This window comes from Onychomys torridus, chromosome X, assembly GCF_903995425.1.
Source record: "Onychomys torridus chromosome X, mOncTor1.1, whole genome shotgun sequence".
Taxonomy (NCBI): Eukaryota; Metazoa; Chordata; class Mammalia; order Rodentia; family Cricetidae; genus Onychomys; species Onychomys torridus.
This window is the reverse complement of record NC_050466.1, coordinates 89,793,284-89,813,961: the sequence shown is the minus strand read 5'-3', so window position 1 is coordinate 89,813,961 and position 20,678 is coordinate 89,793,284. Positions and strand designations below refer to the sequence as shown.

The following is a 20,678-nucleotide window of genomic DNA, read 5'->3' as shown; positions in this document are numbered from 1 at the left end:
TATGGAAAATTGATTTTTTTCTTTCTATGATGAATAACTTTTTTTTCTGTGGTTTTTATCAACACATTGAATATATAGTCCTGTTCTTAGAAAGCATAATATTATTGTGCTGATCAATATAGTACTGCTTTCTAAGTCACTTAAATAATAGTAAAATTAAGTTTGAAGTTCATGTTAAGTTTTTCAAAGGAATGAATAAAAGGAGTGGTGGCCCAACATGGCAGCACTGTTGAGCAGCAAAGTTCCAATGGGCTGGTGAAGAAATTCATGTGGAGAAGGCTGTTGAGCTAAGGAACATGAACAAAGAACACAGTAGTAACTTTGAAGCTGTGTATTCCTGTTGATGCATGTTGTCTCCATAAATCCAGGCTGAGAAGGAGAAAGGGCAACTTAGCTATCTGTGTGATTATCCTCTTGTTTATCTTGGGTGTCATCAATCCACTCACAATGCTTGTCATCTGAGCTGTGATTTGCATTGGGCCAAATGGCTGTGACAGCATGGAATTTTCTGAAAGCTGTCTACTGCAATTCAAGCAAGTATCCCTTCTTTTTATAAGAGCACTATAGGAGGAAGGTGAAATGAAAACTTGGTCATTACTGGCAACAAACAACCCATTTTTTAGCAAGGGACAACAGAGCTGAGTATAGAAAAGAACAAAACCTCTATCGTGCAGTTTTTCCACCTAAGGACACACCATGTCTTTTTTTAGCAGGGCTCTGAGTTTCATCAGCTAAGTGGAATGAAAAGTTTGAATGTTCAGAAAGCATCAACTGAAAGGATTAGCAGCAGTTCTATCAGTGATTTAAATATCAAAGTTGAAAACGGTATCCTCCTCAATGGAACTGTGATGGTTAACCTAACTTGTCCATTCAGTTCCTCCAGCAGGGACCAGCGAGGATAGGTGCCTTGGGCACTCTCTTCAGAGTGCAAGTAACAGGCTGCAACATGGGCTGCCAGGTCTCATAGACAGCCCTTCTCCTCCTTAGAAGATCCATCCCCAGGGGCCAGTATGCTCAGACCTCAGCTTGACCTTTTCTTTTTAAGAACTTATGTGAACCATGGTTTTACAGAATTTGGGATAACTTGTAATTATTTTAATTGGGGAACACCACTGTATCTATTATGCACCCCCTTATTTAAGGGATTTTGAGTGCCTAAATTCTAATATGTCAGTTCTCTGAAATAATTATAAGAAATTAATAATGCCAAGTAGTGGTGGCACACACCTTTAATTCCAGCACTTGGGAGGCAGATCTTTGAGTTCTAGGTTAGCCTACAGAGCAACTTCTAGGCCAGCCAGAGATACACAAAGAAACTGTCTCAAAAAACAAAGATAGAGGGAGGGAGGGAGAGAGAGAAAGATATTAATAAAATCAAAATTAATCTTAAAAAACCCAAGATTGTAAGAGTTAAGCTACATTAACCTGCATGTCAGAGTATGTAAAACAGGGAGAAATGAATAGGTGTTGTTTTACAGTCTGTATATTCTTTGGATTTATTTTCATGGGATCATTAATGTCTAAAGAGTCTTTAAAGTCTTTAGAGATATTTTTAGTGTTTTTCAAACTTTAGCATCATCAAAATCAATGTGGAGTAACCACCTGAAAAGATGTTCAACTATCATTAGCCATCAGGGAAATGCAAACTGAAACCACAATGTGAAGTCAGCTACTGGGCTGGATGTAATTTTTCAGTCTTGGGGCCACTCTGGGTGTTAGGGTTCAGATTATGACTGTTCTCAAATCTGATTGAATTCTGGCTTCAGATTCGAAACATTCTCAGATCAGTGTAGTGTGTGGGTTGAGTAATAGACTAGCAGGTGAGAGAAAGGGACTGACTCCAGAAGGCTCTTAATATGGTTCAAAGTCCAGCTCCACAGTGGATTGGGCCTTGCATGGCTAGTACCAAGGGGATGGATATGGGCTGGGAAGAGGGGCTGAGGAAAGCAGCAGTGGCCAGACCAGGGGTACCTAGAGAGTGCTTTGAGTTCCTGCCATTCCTCAATGATAAACTGTGACGTGAAGTGTAAGCCAAATAAACCCTTTCTTCTCCAAGTTGCCTTGGGTCATGGATATTTATCATAGCAATAGAAAGCAAAGTAGGAAACCATGTTATTATATCTTTAGAATATATTGTATTAGAATATTTGATTTTAAAAATTCGATGAGTTGATTACTTGAGTTTCATTATTATTAGGTGAAATTTGGCTTGGGATTAGGACATAATTTTCAACAATTTTTGAAATGGCCCTAAACAAACTGCTACCATTTTATACATATGTTTATGTGAAGCAATGTTTTCATTATTGATGATTATAAAATACAAATGTCTGTCCACTCTGAAAAATGCTGATGATACTCTATATTATGCAGTATCAAATATTCAGCCAACAGTTTTTCTTTTTATTCTTTTCTCATATAATATATTCCTGATTATAATTTCCCCTCCCTCTACTCCTCCCAGTCCTTCCTCTTTCCCTTTCCTCTGGATCCACTCCTTTTCTGTCTCTCATTAGGAAAGAGCAGGCTTCCAAGAGACAGCAATCTGTGTGGTTGTATGTATTGTTATCCCATGGCATAGTTCACTCTCACATGTGATCTGGTTAGCTGACTTTGACAATATTCTTTCATAAATGGACATGTTGCTGGTAGAATTTCTTTCAGAATGCGTGAGCTTTATAGTTATCTATTGCTTTGTAACATGCAACCTGAAAACTTACTGGTTTGTCTCATTAAATTACTCAGCTTGGGGAGCTGTTGCTTGGGAGGTTTTGTGAATGCAATCAGATAGTAGCTGGTGCTAGAAATATCTAAACTTACAGATTCTAAAAAAGTGGCTGGACTGACTATTCATTATGCTTTCTTCACTTATATAACTGTTATCTGAAATGTTTGAAACATCTGGAAGTTAATCAGGTATCTCCCTCTTTCATCATGTGTCTAGCTTAGATTTCCTTGTAACATGAAATGCCTGAGGAAGTTGGATATCTTACATCATTATTTGGTTTATCCAGAGTTACAAGAAGTAAGAAACTAGAAGACAAGACTATATTAACATCAGAAATCAACAAGACTCAGGAAATAATAGCAAGGATTGATAAACCAGATTGTATTCCATTGAAAAACTATATAGTGGGGACTGGAGAGATGGTTCAGTGGTTAACAATGCATGTTTTTGCAGAGGCCCTGAATTGGATTCCCAGCATGGATGCTGGGCAGCTTACAACAGCCTCTAACTTCAGCTCCAGGGGGATCTGACAGCTTTGGCCTCCATGAGCACCTGTACTCACATGCACATACCCACACATACAAACACAGACATACACATAATTATAAATAAACTTTAAAAAACAGTCTGCACAGCAAAAGAAACAGTGGTACAAAGAGATGGTCTATGGAATAAAAGAAAATATTCACTAGCTATTCATTGGACCAGAAATTAATAACTAGAATATATAAAAAACTAAAAAAGTATCAAGCACTAAGCTTCTTTTTTAAAAATTATATTTGTGTTTTAATTTTACATATCAGCCATGGGTTCCCCTGTCCTCCCCCTCTCCCCCCGCCCCCACCTTCCCCCAAACCCTCCCCTCCATTCCCATCTCCTCCAGGGCCAAGACTCCCCTGGGGATTCAGCTCAACCTGGTAGATTCAGTACAGGCAGGTCCAGTCCCCTCCTTCCAGGCTGAGCAACGTGTCCCTGTGTAAGCCCAAGGATCCAAACAGCCAGCTCATGCACTAAGGACAGGTCCGGGTCCCACTGCCTGGGTGCCTCCCAAACAGTTCAAGCTATTCAATTCTCTCACTTATCCAGAGGGCCTGATCCACCTGGGGGCTCCACAGCCTTTGATTCATAATTCATGTGTTTCCATTAGTTTGGCTACTTGTCCCTGTGCTTTTTGCAATCTTGGTCTCAACAATTCACACTCTTACAGTCCCTCTTCTTTCTCGACAATTGGACTCCTGGAGCTCCACCTGGGGCCTGGCCGAGGATCTCTGCATCCACTTCCATCAGTTATTGGATGAGAGTTCCAGCATGACTGTCAGGGTGTTTAGTCATCTGATCACCAGACTAGGTCAGATCAGGCTTTCTCTTGACCATTGCCAGCAGTTTACAGAGGATGTATCATTGTGGATTTCTGGGGACCTCTCGAGCACTCTGCCTATTCCTGTTCTCATGTGGTCTTCATTTATCATGGTCTGTTATTCCTTGTTCTCCCTTTCTGTTCTTGATCCAGCTGGGATCTCCTGCTCCCCTAAGCTCTGTTTTCCTTGAACAAGCACTAAGCTTCTAAATAATCCAGTCAGTAAGTAGGTAAGTGAGCTGAATGAAGTAGTGCAAATGGAGCTAGTGAGATGGCTTGGTGGGTAAAGGCACATGTGTGCAAGCCTGGTGACCTGTGTTCGAGTCCCAGAACCCTTCTAAAGATGGTTGGAAAGAATAAACTCCACAAAATTATCTTCTGATCTCCACATGCATCCCCATGTACACATCATGCACTCATGAACACATACACACACACTAATAATAAGCTAAAACTTTTTTAAAGAAGTACAAATGGCAAGTAAACACATGAAAAACCTTCAGCAAATGGTGCTGGTCAAACAGGATTGCTGCATGTAAAAGAATGAAACTATATCCTTATCTCTCACCTTACACAAAATTGGACTCCAAATGGATCAGGGAACCTTGACATAGGACTGGATCAACAGTCTTACCTTGTGAGCCCTGTGAGTTCCAGTAATGACTGGTCTGGAAAATAATGTAAAGAACGTTATGAGAGTAACCAACCACTTTCTGATCGGATTTAAAGCTAGAGCTACAAGATGGAACCCATGCTTCATACCTTTAACTGAGCAATAAACCTATAGCTAATTAGGTCATTGGCCCTACAGGAAAACCTAGTCGTATTCTACTAAATGGACAGTAATTAACTGGCACCTATACCCCAAATTAGTGCATCTTTCAAGCCTCCTAAAGAAGCTTCTTTTTGCAGATGATTGTCAGAGCCAGCCAATGAGTCAACTAGGGTAGCTGAGTAGGGCATGAGCTGAGGAAAAAACAGAGACAGAAGAATAGATGGAGACAGAAAATCAGTGCCGGGAGGCTTCTGGTCAATACCAAGTGAGCCCTGACTGTACTTCACAGCCAGCTTATACACAAACTGAAAGGCTAAAGAAGAACAAAGCACAGCACAGGCCGTCTAGCCTGTCCTTGATTCAAGGAACAGGCAGTTTCATCATGTCAAACGTGCCACCTGCTAACATCAGCAGCCTGCCTAGAATTGGACATTTGCTAAATAATTCCTTATTCCCCACAAGCTGATCAGGACTTTCTCCCAGCCCTGGACTTTCCCTAGGAGTCCCATCAGAGCTTCCTCACAGCTTCTGAAGAGACTAGAGCAAGCAGTCTTTGAACTCTTTGGGTCAGAATGGACTTCAGCTTCAAACTGAGTCCCTGTGGGAAACTGAGTTACTGTGGGCTCCCACAGATGATGAGGTCAGTGTACAGAGAATAAGAAATTGTAGTGTTCAGCTCTAAATAGGACATCTATATCACAGCCCCTTTCTCCAAAGCTCAGGAGTCATTGCAGAAGAGGGGGTAGAAAAATTCTAAGAGCTGGGGAGGGTATATGTCTGCAGCAAAACAATATTGGCCAGAAACAACAGGACAGTTGCATACATGAACTCACAGTGGTTAGGATTGCGTGCACAGGACTTGCACAAAATCAAGCCATCCCAAATCCCAGGATGGTTGGGGAAGGGGTCCTTAATTGCCATCCCTATCTGAGGAGCTATTGACAATTGATGGCTGCTAGGGGAGGGAGAGTCAGCTTCCTTCAGAGATACAGGTTGTGAGAGGCTACCCATGCTCTAGCAGATGGTCCCACACCTGTACACATACAGAGAGTATGTGCATAAATGGACTCAGTGGGTCGTGTTTAAAAAGCAACCCCAACTTGGAAGGGGAAAGTGATGGAAGTGATAGGAGAGGAACTGGAGAAAAGTGAATGGGGGTGGATTTGATCAAAACATTATATGCTAGTATGACTATTAATACAATAAGTTAAAAGTGTTCAACATAGCCACCAAGGAAGTGTAAATTTAAACTACCATACAATGTAAGTTTAAATTTCTCACCCTGCTCGGAATGGCTGTAATTAGGTACTTCCAAACCAGCAAACACTTGTGAAATTGTAGCAGGAAAAGGAAATTTTTTTATTAGTTATTTAATAATTTCTTGTTTTCTTTTTTTATTCAGAGCTGAGGACCGAACCCAGGGCCTTGTACTTGCTAGGCAAGCACTCTACCACTGAGCTAAATCCCCAACCCGAATAATAATTTCTTGATCATATTCATCTTTCCCCACCTTACTCTTCCCATATCCACACCTTTCCTTTCCTACCCAACTTTGTGTTATTTTTGTATCCCTGCTAAGGCTAATACATTGGCGCCCAGATATTCTTGCATGTGTGAATTTCTACTGGGGATGGTTAAGTTATCATAATCTCAGAGAAAACTGACCATTTGAGGAGGAACTCTTTTATGCTACTAGTGAGACTAGCCTAGCCACTGTGGGAATTGGTATGGGGAGGCCTCAAAATTAAAATATAACTACCATATGATTCAACATACCATTTCTGGGTATATACTTAAAATAATCAAAGCACACTTATCATAGAGATACCTGTATACCCATGTTTATTGTATCACTATTCACAAATTGTTGAGTTTTGGAATTGGTGTGTCTGTCAATAGATTAATAAAGAAGTGTGTTAAATATACAGAATGAGTCTTACTAGGTTAAAAAAACAAAATTATGTCATTTTAAAGAAAACAATTGCAGCAATGAGTGTCTTCTTAAGCAATATCATCGAGAATCAAAGACAATATATGTTTTCTCTCATGTGTAGCAATTAAAATAAGAGAGACAGGAAAGTAGAAGAGCCATATGCGTGGGGAAGGGCCTAAGTAAGGGTTAATGATGTTATGAATATGATCATAGTATGTTTTGTGAAACCAATTACTTTGTATAATTAAAATATGCTTGTAATAAAAAACAAACCACAGAGCCAGTCCAGATTCCAGGAGAAAAGATTTTTACCAGGATGGGAATACCAAGAAGCACATTCATTGGGAGGATGTATTTAGAAACCAGCTATTACAGTGTGCTAGACACACTAGGCCCACCCCACTTGGATGTGGGAATTAGAGGGATTTTCAACACTATGCAAGTTTCTTATATAAGCTGAAGCAGATCTCTTATATTGCTTAAAAATGTGCTTGACAGAAAAGCCTGGATTCAAAATATAAGTGGTCTCTATCTATTGCTTGTCACACAGTAGAGAATTGGACTAATTCTTCTGTAACCATAATCAATTGTTCCTAGGTTCCATTAATTTCTGTCTTAATAGATTTTCCTAGGCTTTTTTTTTCTTGGTTGAGTGAGCTCACTATTCAACTATTTATTCTCGTTTCTTTTTGGTTTCAATATTCTCATCCCTGATTTTTTTTATCATTCTGATTGCATTTGCTTTTAATTACAGAAATCTTTCACAGTTTCTAAGCACTGACTATATTTTCCTAGACTCTGGCTCTGTACTAGATTTATTCTCATATTTATTCTGTTATTTTTCTTGAAGTAAATAATAATGAGATGGATGTGATTGTTTATTTTTATGTAATTCTTGGCTGAATATTTGATAAAGCATGATGTATTTTTCAGTATTGACCCATATTTTCATTTTATAATCATCAGTACTGAGTCAGTATTAAAAACATCAGCCATCTGTTTAGGGTCATTTCAGAAATTGTTGGAAATTCTGTCCTTATTTGAAGCCAAACTGTCTGAAACAGCAGAAGGTTACCCAGGCCTACCCCATTCCTCTTCCACCTCCCTACATGGCTAGCTAGCTTGTCCACTGTTTTGTTTTGAAACATGGTCACTCACTGAATCAGGAGCTGGCTGTTTCAGCTAGACTGAGTGGCCAGCAGAACCTCAGATCCTCTTGTCTCTGCCACCCCCTCAGGTTGGTTTGGGGTAGGGGGCTGAAGAGTTGTATAAATTTTACATACTAAACTTCATATTGGATGTGTGGTATGAAATATTTCCTTTGTGGATTACCTTTTCATTTTGTTAAATATGTTCTTTGCTGTATAGAAACGTTTTAGATTTATATAGTCCTACTTGGTTATTTTTGGTTTTGCTTTTGTCTGTTGTATTTTAAATCATTGCCAAGATCAATGTCAAAGAATTTGTTCCCTACTTTTTCTTTTAGGTCTTTTATGGTTTCAGGTATTATGCTTAAGTCTTTAATATATGTAAGATGAATTTTTGTGAATAGTGTAAGATAAAGGTGCAGTTTCATGGTTTTGAATGAGAATATCCATTTTCTCCACATAATTTTTTAGAAAGACAATCTTTTTCCGCTATTTTATGGGTATTCTTATTGAAAAAAATGAGCTTTTCCTTGGCTTTCAATCTTGTTCATTGTTCTATGTTTCTGTTTTAATGACAGTATCATACTGTTGGGAATACTATAGCTTTGTAGTGTAATTTGGAACCAGAAAGTGTGATACCTCCAACTGTTTTTTCCCTGAGATTTATTTTTACTTTGCTTATGTGACCGTGTGTCTCTGTGAATGTATGCTACATGTGTGCAGATGCTTTCAAAAGCAAGAAGAAGGCGGCATCTGGTTCCCTGGGGCTAGATGTACAGGCAGCTGGGAACCTCCTGACTTGGGTGCAGAGAACCAAACTGGATTCTCGAGAAGAATGGGACTCTCTCTCAACTTGTGTTCTGTCTTGTCAGCCCTGGCTCTTTACTTTACAATTTTGTTGATCATTGAGGTGCATTTGTAATTCATCAGATTTTAGTATTACTGCTTCTATTTCATGAAAAAAGATACTGGAATTTTGATAGAAATTGCCATTAATCTGTAGTTTTTAGGGGGATAAGCATAAATATGTTAGCACCATTAATTTTTTTAATCCATGAGAATGATATCTCTTTCCATTTATTTCAGTATTTCACCTTAGGTAAATTTATTAAGTATTTTATATATCATGCTATAGTAAAAGGGAAATACTTTTGCTTTCCTTGCAGAATATTTCATTGTAATATAAAGAAATGGTATTGAGTTTTGTATCCTGAAATTTTACTGAATTTATTTATTCTAGCAGCTGCTAGTAATTGCTTGTGTAACTACAGAGAAATTTTAGCTGTAATATTTATGTCTTTGATCCATTTGGGGTTAATCTTTATACATGATGCAAAGAAAAAGTCCAATTTCCTTTGGATGTAAAATTCTATTTATTTTTTCCATCATCATTTGTTAAAAGACTTATTTCTCCATTAAATGGTCCTAGAACCTTCATCAGAAGTCATTTGGCCATGTATTCTAAGGTTTATTTCTGTGTTCTCTATTCTGTTTCATTGGTCTATCTGTATGTGTGCCAGTTCCATACATTTTGGTTACTGTATCTTTGTAATAAACGTCATTCTTTGTTTTCATATTGTTGGGATTATTTCAGGGCCCTTGAAAAGCCATTTGAGTTTTATGGTACATATTTTAATTTCTCAAAAAGAGGCACTGTCTCAAAATCTATTAGTATTTCAATAGGTATTACGTTAAATATTTAGCATATATTGAGAGTATTCACATTTTAATGATATTAAAAGTCAGGCATAGGGGCTCATGTTTGTACTCCCATCACGTGAGAAGCCAGGACAGGAGGATTACCAGAAGTTTAAGGCTAACGTTGGCTACATAATAAGTTTAGGGCAAGCTTGGGCTATAGAGTAAGAACTTGTCTTGAAAAAAACAAATAAACAAAACAATAAAGAAAATGTTGGGCTGGCAATATGGCTCAACAGGTAATTGTGCCTGCCTCCAAGCTTGAGGACCTAAGCTATATTTCTGGGACATAAGTGGAAGAAAGAAAGAATCCATTCCCAAAATTTGTTATCTGATCTCCACGTATATTCCCTGATATGAATGCATTCTCATTCTCTCTCTCTCTCTCCTCTCTCTCTCTCTTTCTCTCTCTCTCTCTCTCACACTCACTCACACACACACACACACACACACAAAGTAATAAAAATTTGAAGAAAGCGTTACTATAATTAAATGATTTATTATTGATAAATAGGAATTTAATGGCATTAACTAAGCTTGTTTGGGCTCACATTGAAATTATTTTAATTCCATTGATCAAAAACCAGTCCTATTTATACTGCTTAAAATTATGTCTTTTGGACAGAGATTCTGTTGGGTTTTGTTTTCTGAGGATCATCTCTGATCATTTTAAGTTGGCAGAAGATAGTAGGAAAGTTCTATTGTTCTATATTGACGTACTTTTACAAAAAGATCAAGACCTGATTGCTGAAGAGAAGATTAAAGAAATTATTATAGGTCAGTAAGATTCTGTGTTTTCTCAAAGTTGTTAATCTGCTTATTATTAAGATAAATGTCGGAGCAATGGCAAAATCCTCACTCAGGTCAACAGGTTTTTCCCATTTCCTTTCTTTTCTCTCCTTAATGGTTTTCAACAACAATGTAACTATCTAGAGGTCACAACTCTGGTGTGCTGTAATGAACAACTAAGCAAAAATGACAAAACATCTTTAAAATACAGACAAACCTCTGAGCTTAAAGTCCATCTGTAGTAGAAAGTTGTGAGGTTTATAAACCCAAGTCCGTGTTTCTTATTTGAACTCAAATTAGTTATGTGTCTTTGGGCAAGTCAATATCTCTGGACTCTGGCTTTTTAGCTATAAAGTGAGTATTGTGAACAAAATTCTTGCTTTTAAAGCTTTTTAGCAGCAGTAGCAGCATTATTTTGTGATGCAGTCTTTCATAAACTCCACCCAGATAAGACAGATTCGATTTTCTGTAGTTAAAGCAGAGATATAGAACCAACTCTGCTCAGCATTGCCCTAATCTTCCACTGTCTGCATAGCTTCTATACCTCGAAGTGTGCAGATGATATAATCACTGGCTTGGGGAATTATCCGCCTGACCTCATCTTTCCAACTCTGTCAATATAGAGAGCTATAATTACAATGAGAGTCACTAAATGGTAAGAGTGAGGTTTGTTCTGAATGCATTTAAGGTGATTTATTACATCTATCATATTTTACTGCATTGGTTAAATTTGCATCAAGTGTGCATCATGTTTTCATAAAAACAAATATATTAATAATTTCTGAAAGGATCATCTGATGGTAAGAGCTTTTGAATTCTATTTCCTATGAAATATATTTTTCTAATGATACCCTTTCATCAGATCTTCATTAAGAATTCAATTACTTTTGAATACCTTTTGATAATCTTGGTTATTTGGTTTTCTGGCCCTTGGCATTTCTTTTAATTTTTTATTTTATATCCTGAGAGCACAGTTTTCTCTCCCTCCTCTCTTCCCAGTCCTTCCCTCTCCCTCACCTCTGCCCCTCCTCCACTCCTCCTCTATTCTCTTCAGAAAAGGGCAGGCTTCCTATGACTATCAACAAAATGGCATATCAAGCTGTAGTAAGACTAAGCACATCCCTGTGTATTAAGGCTAGGCAAGGTAACCCAGTAGGAGGAAAGGGTCCCAAAAGCCAGTAAGAGTCAGATATAGCCCCTGTTCCTGCTGTTAGGAGTCCCACAAGAACACCAAGCTACACAACTGTCACATACATGCAGAGGGCCTAGGTCAGTCCCATGGAGGCTCCCTTGTTCAGTCTCTGTGAGCCCCTATGAGCCCAGATTAGTTGATTCTGTGGGTTTTCTTGTGATGTCCTTGACCCCTCTGGCTCCTACAATCCTTCCTCCCTCTCTTCAGCAGGATTCCCTGAGCTCAGCCTAATATTTGGCTGTGTGTCTCTGCATCTGTTTTCACCAATTGCTGGATGAAGCCTCTCTGATGACTATGGGCTAGGCACCAATCTATGAGTATAGCAGACTATTGTTAGGCATCATTACATTGACTTTTTTTTTCTCCAGCCATGTTTTGTTCTATCCTAGGTCTCTGGGCCATCCAGCCTTTGGGTCCTGACACTCCAGGCTCACTCTCACAGCATGGGTCTCAGACTGGACTAGTCATTGGTTGTCCACTCCCACAATCTCTGCACCACACTTACCCAAACATATCCTATAGACAGGATAGATTGTAGGTTGAAGGTTATGTGGCTGGGTTGGTGTCCCAATCCCTCCACTGGAAGTCTTGTCTAGTCACAGGAGATGGCCTGTTCAGGCTCCATATTCTCTATTGCTAGGAGTCTTAGCTGGGTCATCTCCGTAGATTCCTGGGAGTTTTCCTTGCACCAGGGTTCTACCTGACCCTGAAATGCCTCCCCGCTTCAAGCTGGCTCACCCTTGGCATTTTAGTGATACCTTAATTCAAATAGAAAGGATTCACAAGCTAACCTGACTATATGGGAGGAAAAAGTATATTTTTTCTTGTTTAGAGGTCATTCTCTGGAAATATGTAGATACAGAAATAAAAGAATTAGAAAATAATATGTAGGTAGATAAATATGAGAAATATCACTCTCTCTCTCTCTCTCTCTCTCTCTCTCCGTGTGTGTGTGTGTGTGTGTGTGTGTGTGTGTGTGTGTGTGTGTGTTTGTGTGTTATGGAGGCTAGTGCATGACCTCAGGTGTCATTCCTCTAGAACCGCCCACCTTATCTTTTGAGCTAAGGTCTCATTGTGACCTGGGGTTTGCTAATTCAGCCAGACTAACTAGGACCTGAATTCACTAATTCAATTAGATTCCAAAACTCTGAGAATCCTCTTATCTCTACCTCCCCAGTACTGGGATTACAAGAGCATGCTACCATACTTGGCTTTATATGTGGGTATAGAGCTCCAGACTCCTGTCCTCATGCTTGCATGGCACAGCCAACTGAACACTTTACCAATTGAGCTATTTCCTTAGTCCTAGAAACAGCACCTTGCTGTGTTTCTTATTCTGTGCTCATGTGAATCTGCTTCCTCAGTCCCCCAACTAGCCGAGACTATTAAGTATTTTACTTACTGCAATAAAGTGATAGTACAATAAAATGCAATAGTTGTTTAGTGATGCTGACCTTCAGTTGTCAAGGAAAGGTTAAATTTTATATAAGAGAACTAGAAAGTTAGACATTTATTTATATTTTGTGTTTTCATATGTGTATGTACATGTATGTGGTGTGTGTGTGTGCGTGTGCGTGTGCATGTGCATGTGTGTGTACGTGTGCCCAAAGTGCAACCTAAGGTATCTTGCCTTAGGAACTGTCTATTTTGTCTCATTAACTAGGAGTGAACTGAGTAAACTAGATTGGCCTGCCAGTGAGCCCCAGGGATCTATTTTTCTCCTCCTCTCCAGCACAGGAATAACAATCATGTGCCACCATGCCTGACTTTTTACATGAGTTCTGGGAATTAAACTCTGCTCCTCATTCGTACATAGCAAGCAAGCACTTTACCAACTGAGCTATCTCCCCAGTACTAGAATTCATGTTTAAAGAAAGGAAATTGTTAGCTAACTAAAAAAAAAAAAAAAGTTGATTTTACAGAAAAATTCATTTTCAGAAAATTTCAGTTAGAGTTTACACATATAATCAAAGTATTATAATCTCCTTAGGAGACATATTAAGTAGCTGGTTACTCTTACATAAGTGTTTTTAAGCCATGAAACAAGCTACATTTGCTGACTCCACTGGTGAGTCAGAGAGTATTAGTGTTCTAATGAAGACATTTTCGGAAATTGATGGTTTGTTCCAAAAGGGCTGATGAAAAAGGGTATAGAATTCTATTGCAGTTTAAACTTTACCTTAATGTGCTAATATATTTGAATCCTGTAAATATCTAGACCAGAAATAATCAGGTACAAGTTACTATTTAAATGAATAAAGTTTATCTGTAAACGTGGTCTTAAAGTACTTTTAAAAAGCTTTAAGGTATAATTGGCCTTTCTTGTCAACTTGATCTGATCTTTTTCAGTACATAATAGTATGAGCAGTTCTTATTAATGATTTCTGACATTGCTGTCTGCTCATTCACAATAACCTTACTAGGGCACCAGATAATGATCTAATTTGGAACATGAAAAGTAAGTTAAAAAGAGACTGAGCTAGAAATCTATCACAGACTGTTGGGAGAATTACAGTGATTCAAGCAAACTCTAATCAGATTATACCTAAAATTGAAGGTGGAAATCTGTGTGATTGTTTTCATGGGCATTACTTAAGGATTAAGTACAGTTACAAGATTAAGTGTAGTATGAAAATATTTAGCACTCTGTTTAATGCAGTGGATGTAGGTTCTTTGCAGAGTGTGGCTTTATTTATTTATTTATTTATTTATTTATTTATTTTTAGGTCACCAAACAAGAAGTCGGCTGAAAAGAGATTTAGTAAATTGGTTACACAACATTCTGTGGGGAAAAGCTACCAGAAGTTTTAAGGTTTGGGAATAATCTATTTGCATTCATTGTATTCTTTTTACTCTGTACCAAATAAAACCCACTCTTCAGTATAAAAATCAGAAAATAGCAGCTCAGTGGTACAGCACTTATGTAGCCTCTGTGAGACCCTAGATTCTATACTCAGTACTACATAAGCAAATAAACAGGCAAACAAAAAAATAAAGTAATAGTACCTTACTAGTCTCTTATTTTTAGATACCATCTATGTATCAAATATTCAAATGCAGAATATCAGTGGGCATTGTGCAAATATTTATTCAAAAATAGTAAGATGCGATTCCTCCCCATTGTAGACTTTCATAAAGGAAAATGACATCATTGATAGGAAAGTAATTTGGTGTGAAAAGCAAGAAAGTTGGGATGGTAGTGGTTATTCCCTTAAAAAGTATTGATGCATTTAAAAGTAGCTTTAAAAATTATACAACAATCCTAGTTTTCTGTGGAAATATTTCAAACTACAGATAATTGATTTTTAAAAGTAAAGTACAATCAATCACTCTTCATCACATCATTTAAGAAAAATTTGAGTATTTGTGTACGTGTGTATGCCTGTGTGTATAAAATGGGATATACTTTCTTTTAAAAATGCAAGTTGTTTAGTACTTCTGTTTTCAACCAAAATGTAGTAACAAGGACCAATTTGTGTCCCTGCTTAAACAACACCCCTCCCCAAAATATAAGACAAATCCTTTGGTATGGGGACTCATACTCATTATCTCAGCTTTCAGGAGGTGTAGGCAGGTGGATATCTGGGAATTTGAAGTCAGTTTGGGCTAACATTGAGAGTTCCAGGCCAGACTGGACCACATAGTGAGACCCTGTGTCAAAACATCAAAACAAAACAACAAATTCTGCCCCCCCCAACCAAAAAAGATACCTGAAATACATGCGAAAGGCCAGTTTAATGGCATTGAATACAGACAATGACAAATGATCAGTGGAAGATAAGAAAGTAAGCAATTCTATTCTTTGGCTTACTGCCATGAGTTACCAGACAACAGCAGAGGAAGGGAACTGAATTATGGTTTGACAGGCATTCTGATTTGAAGAGATGGAGTGGAAAGTCTGTGGAGGCCAAGAGCTAGAGTTCATAGACCAGGGTATCAGAAGATGAGTGCATAATGGAGAGAGGCCCTAGTTATCAGAACTTCCTGCTCTAGTGTTTTGGATAGTTCTAGACACAACATACACATGGGATGAAACTATCTCCTGTCAGAGTAGCCGTCTACAAATATTATTGAGAACAGAACTCACATGGGTCTGGGGATAAGCTTATCTTGTCACTCAGACTGGAAGACCTCTGGTTCATGGAGAATTAAAGTTATTGCTTTGGTAGTAGAGAATAATTAGTCCCATAATAAGGCCAGAACCACAGAAAAAACATGTAAGTATATATGAAAGGATCCAGTTGATACCAAGGAGCCTCATTGTTTCAGAGCCATGTTTAAAAGTATATATTGAATATAACACTGTTTGTCACCCAACAGGGTGAAGGTCACAATGTTTTAAATTCAGTAAAAAGTTACTGAGCCTACAAAGAACTAGGGCAATAGAACCTATAATGAGGATCATAAACAACCAGTTGAAACCAACCAAGATCTGATATCAAGTTAGCCTTAGCCTCCCTACCTCCCTCTCCCTCCCCCTCCTTCCGTGCCTCTTCCCCTCCTTCTCTCTCTCCCCTCTCTCCCCTCTTTCTCTTTGTTTTGAGATTGAGTCTCATTTTGTAGCTAGTCTGGCCTGGAACTCATTGTGTAGCTTAAACTGGCTCAAAATTATTGGCAATCTTCCTTTCTCAGCTTCCCAAGTTTGGCATTACAGGTGTGAGGCACTATACCTAGCTGAAATATTCTTATAATTGTATTCTATACATATAAGAAGTTATTTAAACATGTAAGAAAGGAAAATGTTCAATTACAACTTGTAGAAATGAAATAAATAAACATTATATAATAAAATATTGGTGAAATTGAAGTCATAGCAAAGTTAAACACAGAAAGAAACCGTAAAAATTAAGAGTATCATTAACCTCAGGTAATCTAATATATGGGTAATTGGAATTCCCAACCAAAGAGTAAATATTTGAAGAAATAATGGCTAAAAACACTCAAAACTTAATAAACTCTAAATCTACAGCAAAGAATTTTAATACGAGAAATGAGAAGAAAACTTTGTTGAGACACTAAATAATCTAATTGCTCAAAATCATCATTAAAGAAAAATTATCTTAGAGCAATCAGAGAGAAATCATGCCCTGCATATAGAGGAACAAGCTAAAGATAACACCATTTCAAGCAAGTGCTCACTAGACTAGTAGAGCAACATTTTTGTTTGTTTTTGTTTTTTAAATAGTAGAAGAAAAATCTGTTAACTTAGAATTCTATACCTGGCACAATTAAAAAAAAAAAATGAAAGCAGTTGGCGTGAATATAAAACTGTATGGCCACCACTGAAAACTGTGTGGAACTTCCAAAAATTAAAATTTAGTGACATATGATCCAGTGAAATCTCTTCTGGTGATATATCTAAAAGAATTAAAAGCATGACCTTGAGATGTTTGTATATACATGTCCTTAGAAGTACTATGCACACTAAGGAAAGATGACCACAACTCAGGTTCCATCAAGAGATGACTAGACAATCAAATTAAATACTCATATACACTAGAATATTAATGACCCTAGAAAATTCTCAATGTACAGAATATATTTGTATGAAAATGTTTCTATGTAACACAGTACAATGTACAATGAATACATATAGTATTTTTAAAAATTCACCTATTTTTAAGAATTGTTTCTTTAAATAGTTTAATTGGCAAAAGATAAAGAATTGTGATATATACTACAGTGTGGAAGAATCTTGAGAATATTATGCTGAGTGAAGTAAGCTAGTCAAGTAAATAGTATTAAGTTCCACTTAAATGAGGTACACATAGTAGTAGTCCCATTCACAGAGATGTGACCTACAGTGGTGGTTGTTAGGGGTTTGAGAAGAGGTCAGTATATGTAGAATTTGTGTAGAGTGTTGTTTTTATGCTGACTGCATTATGCTGCCAATTCTTAGAGTTTCACATTTTAAAAGATAAGTTTTGGAAATTGATTATATAATATGGTGAATATACATGACACTAGTGACCTGCATAGTTAAAAATAGTTATGATAGGGTTTTGGAGGGTAGGAAAAGTAAAAAAGTAAACATTTTACTCAAGGATACATACATACTTTCAGCAGTTATGATGACAAATTTTATATTACTCATTTTTATCATGATTAAAAGTAACTTTAAAAATGAAATCCAGCCAGGCGATGGTGGCACATGCCTTTAATCCCAGCACTCAGGAGGCAGAGGCAGGCGGATCTTTGTGAGTTTGAGGCCAGCCTGGTCTACAGAGCTGGATCCAGGAAAGGCGCAAAGCTACACAGAGAAACCCTGTCTCGAAAAACCAAAAAAAACCAAAAAACAAAAAACAAAAAAACAAAAACAAAAACAAACCCAAAAATGAAACCCAAATGATATTCAAAAGCTCCATACCTCCCATTGCTAGGAGTCTTAGCTAGGGGTCACTCACCCTCACCGATTCCTGGGAGTTTCCATTGCACTAGGTTTCTAGCTCATCCAAGAGATGCCCCTGATTCCAGCTGTCTTTCCCAGTACCATCTCCCTCCATCCTCCCAGACCTGATCCTTCCTGTTCCCATGTACTACCCCCAACAGACATCCCCCTGCTCCTGTCCACCTGTGATGTCTATTCTATTTCCCTTTCATAGTGAGATTCATGTGTCTCCCCTTGAGCCCTCCTTGTTACTTAGCTTCTTTGGGTCTGTGGATTGTAGCATGGTTATCCTTTACTTTATGGATAATATCTACTTACAAGTGAGTACATACCATGTTTTGTCTTTCTGGGTCTGGGTTACCTCACTTAGGATGATCTTTTCTGGTTCCATCCATTTGCCAGCAAATTTCATGATGTCATTGTTTTTAACAGATGAGTGTAAATTGTGTAAATGTACTACATTTCCTTTATCCATTCTTTGGTTGAGGGACATCTAGTTTGTTTCCAGGTTCTGGCTATTACAAATAATGCTGCTATGAACATAGTTGAGCATGTGTCCTTGTGGTATGGTAGAGCGTCCTTTGGGTATATGCCCAGGAGTGGTATAGCTGGGTCTTGAGGGAGATTGATTCCCAATTTTCTGCCATATTGATTTCCAAAGTGGCTGTACAAGTTTGCACTTCCACCAGCAATGGAGGAGTATTCTACTTGCTCCACATCCTCTCCAGCATGAGCTGTCACTTGTAGGTTTTTTTTTTTTTTTAATCTCAGCTATTCTGGCAGGTGTAAGATGATGTCTCAGAGTCATTTTAATTTGCACTTCCTGGTTGGCTAAGGATGTTGAACATTTCTTTAAGTGCTTCTTGGCCATTTGAGATTCCTCTGTTGAGAATTCTCTGTTTAGATCTGTATCCCATTTTTAATTGGATTACTTGATTTGTTGATTTCTAGTTTCTTGAGTTCTTTATATATTTTGGAAATCAGTCCTCTGTTGGATGTGGAATTGGTAAAGATATTTTCTATTCTGTAGGCTGCCATTTTTGTCCTTTTGATGGTGTCATTTGCCTTACAGAAATTTTTCAGTTTCATGAGGTCACATTTATTAATTGTTGGTCTTAGTGCCTGTGTTATTGGTGTTCTAAAGGCAACTCCACATAGTTAAAGGGGTTGGTTACAGGATCTGGGAGAGGTGGGGTGCAGTCCAGCTGGGTTCTCTGAAGAACTCTGCTCTGTCTACCAGCCAGCACCCAAGATCACCAGGAACCAAGAGTGCTGGCACATCCAGATCTCGGTTCGTAAGGGCTCCTGTCTCAGCCCCACCTCAAGGGCAGGTCATAGGTAGGTGTGACAGTTACTGAAAGCCTCATTTGGGTGTAGTACTTCCAGGTCAAAGCTGGAACAGCTACCCACTACAGTATTGTGTTCACGAAGTTGACTGGCCATCTCCTATAACCAGGCAAGACTTCATGGATGGATTGGGACACCAACCCAGCCACATAACCTTTGAGCTACAGTTTACCCTGCCTACAAGATATGCTGGGATAAAGGTAGCGCAGAAATTATGGGAGAGGCCAACCAATGACTGGTCCAGCTTGAGACCTATACTATGAGAGGGAGCCCAACCCTGAAAGTCCCTGAAGGGCCAGGATCCAGAGGCTGGACAGCCCAGAGACCTAGGATAGAACCAAATATGACTGGCAAAAAAAGTTAAAAATAGTCAATGAAATGATTCCTAATGATATTCTGATATACTCATAGATGGTTGCCTAGCCCAATTGCTGTCAGTGAGGCTTCACCCAGCAACTGATGGAAACAGATGCAGAGACCCACAGCCAAACATTAGGTGGACTTCGGGGAATCCTATGGAAGAGGGGGAGGAAGGACTCTGGGAGTCAGAGGGGCCAAGGACACCATAAGAAAGCCCACAGAATCAATTCACCTGGCCTCCTAGGAGCTCACAGAGACTGAAAAGATACCCAGGGAGCCTGCAAGGGACTGACCTAGGCCCTCTGCATGTATGTGACAGTTGTGTAGCTTGGTCTACTTGTGGGACTCCTGGCAGTGGGAGCAGGGCTTTCTCTGACTCTGTTACCTGCTTTTAGGACCCTTTTCTGGGTTGCCTCATCCAACCTTAATAGGAGAGGATGTGCCTAGTGTCACTGCAACTTGATATGTCATGGCTGGCTGATATACATGGGAGGGCTGTCCTTTTCTGAAGAGAAAGGAGGAGAAGTAGATGAGGGGTCTGGAGGGGGGACTGGGAAAAGAAGAGGGAAGGAGGGGGAAATGTGATCAGCCTGTGAAAAAAATAATCATTTCCTGAAAAGTAAAAAAAAAAAGAAAGACATTCAAAAGCTACAATAACTCAAGCACAGTCACATTATGAAGAAGTCCTTCAAGCAGAAGGAAACTGACACCAGTGAGATATATGGGTCTGTACAAAAGAATGAAGAGCATCTGAAATGCTAATTGCATGAATAAACATGTAAGATATTTTCCTCTTATTAAAATCTCTTTAGGGCTGTGGCTGTAGCTCAGTTGGTAAACTGCTTGCCATGGAAGCACAAGAACCTGAATTTGATTTCCAGCAACCATGCCAAAAAAAGAGAAAGAGGCAGGCTGGTAATCTCAGTGCTGGGCAGATAAAACAGGTGGATTCTTGGAGTTCAT

At 38.5% G+C, this 20,678-nt stretch overlaps 1 protein-coding gene and 1 pseudogene across 1 annotated transcript in view; both read left to right on the top strand.

Moving 5' to 3' along the window:
- The window catches only part of Tex11 (testis expressed 11), a 301,157-nt gene that overhangs the window by 98,378 nt on the left and 182,101 nt on the right, over window positions 1-20,678 (top strand). The window contains exons 13-14 of the mRNA XM_036174947.1: window positions 10,265-10,416; window positions 14,347-14,432. Coding sequence (XP_036030840.1) covers window positions 10,265-10,416; window positions 14,347-14,432 — 238 coding nt within the window. The remainder of the gene's footprint in view (window positions 1-10,264; window positions 10,417-14,346; window positions 14,433-20,678) is intronic.
- Window positions 30-902, top strand: LOC118573923 (annotated as a pseudogene).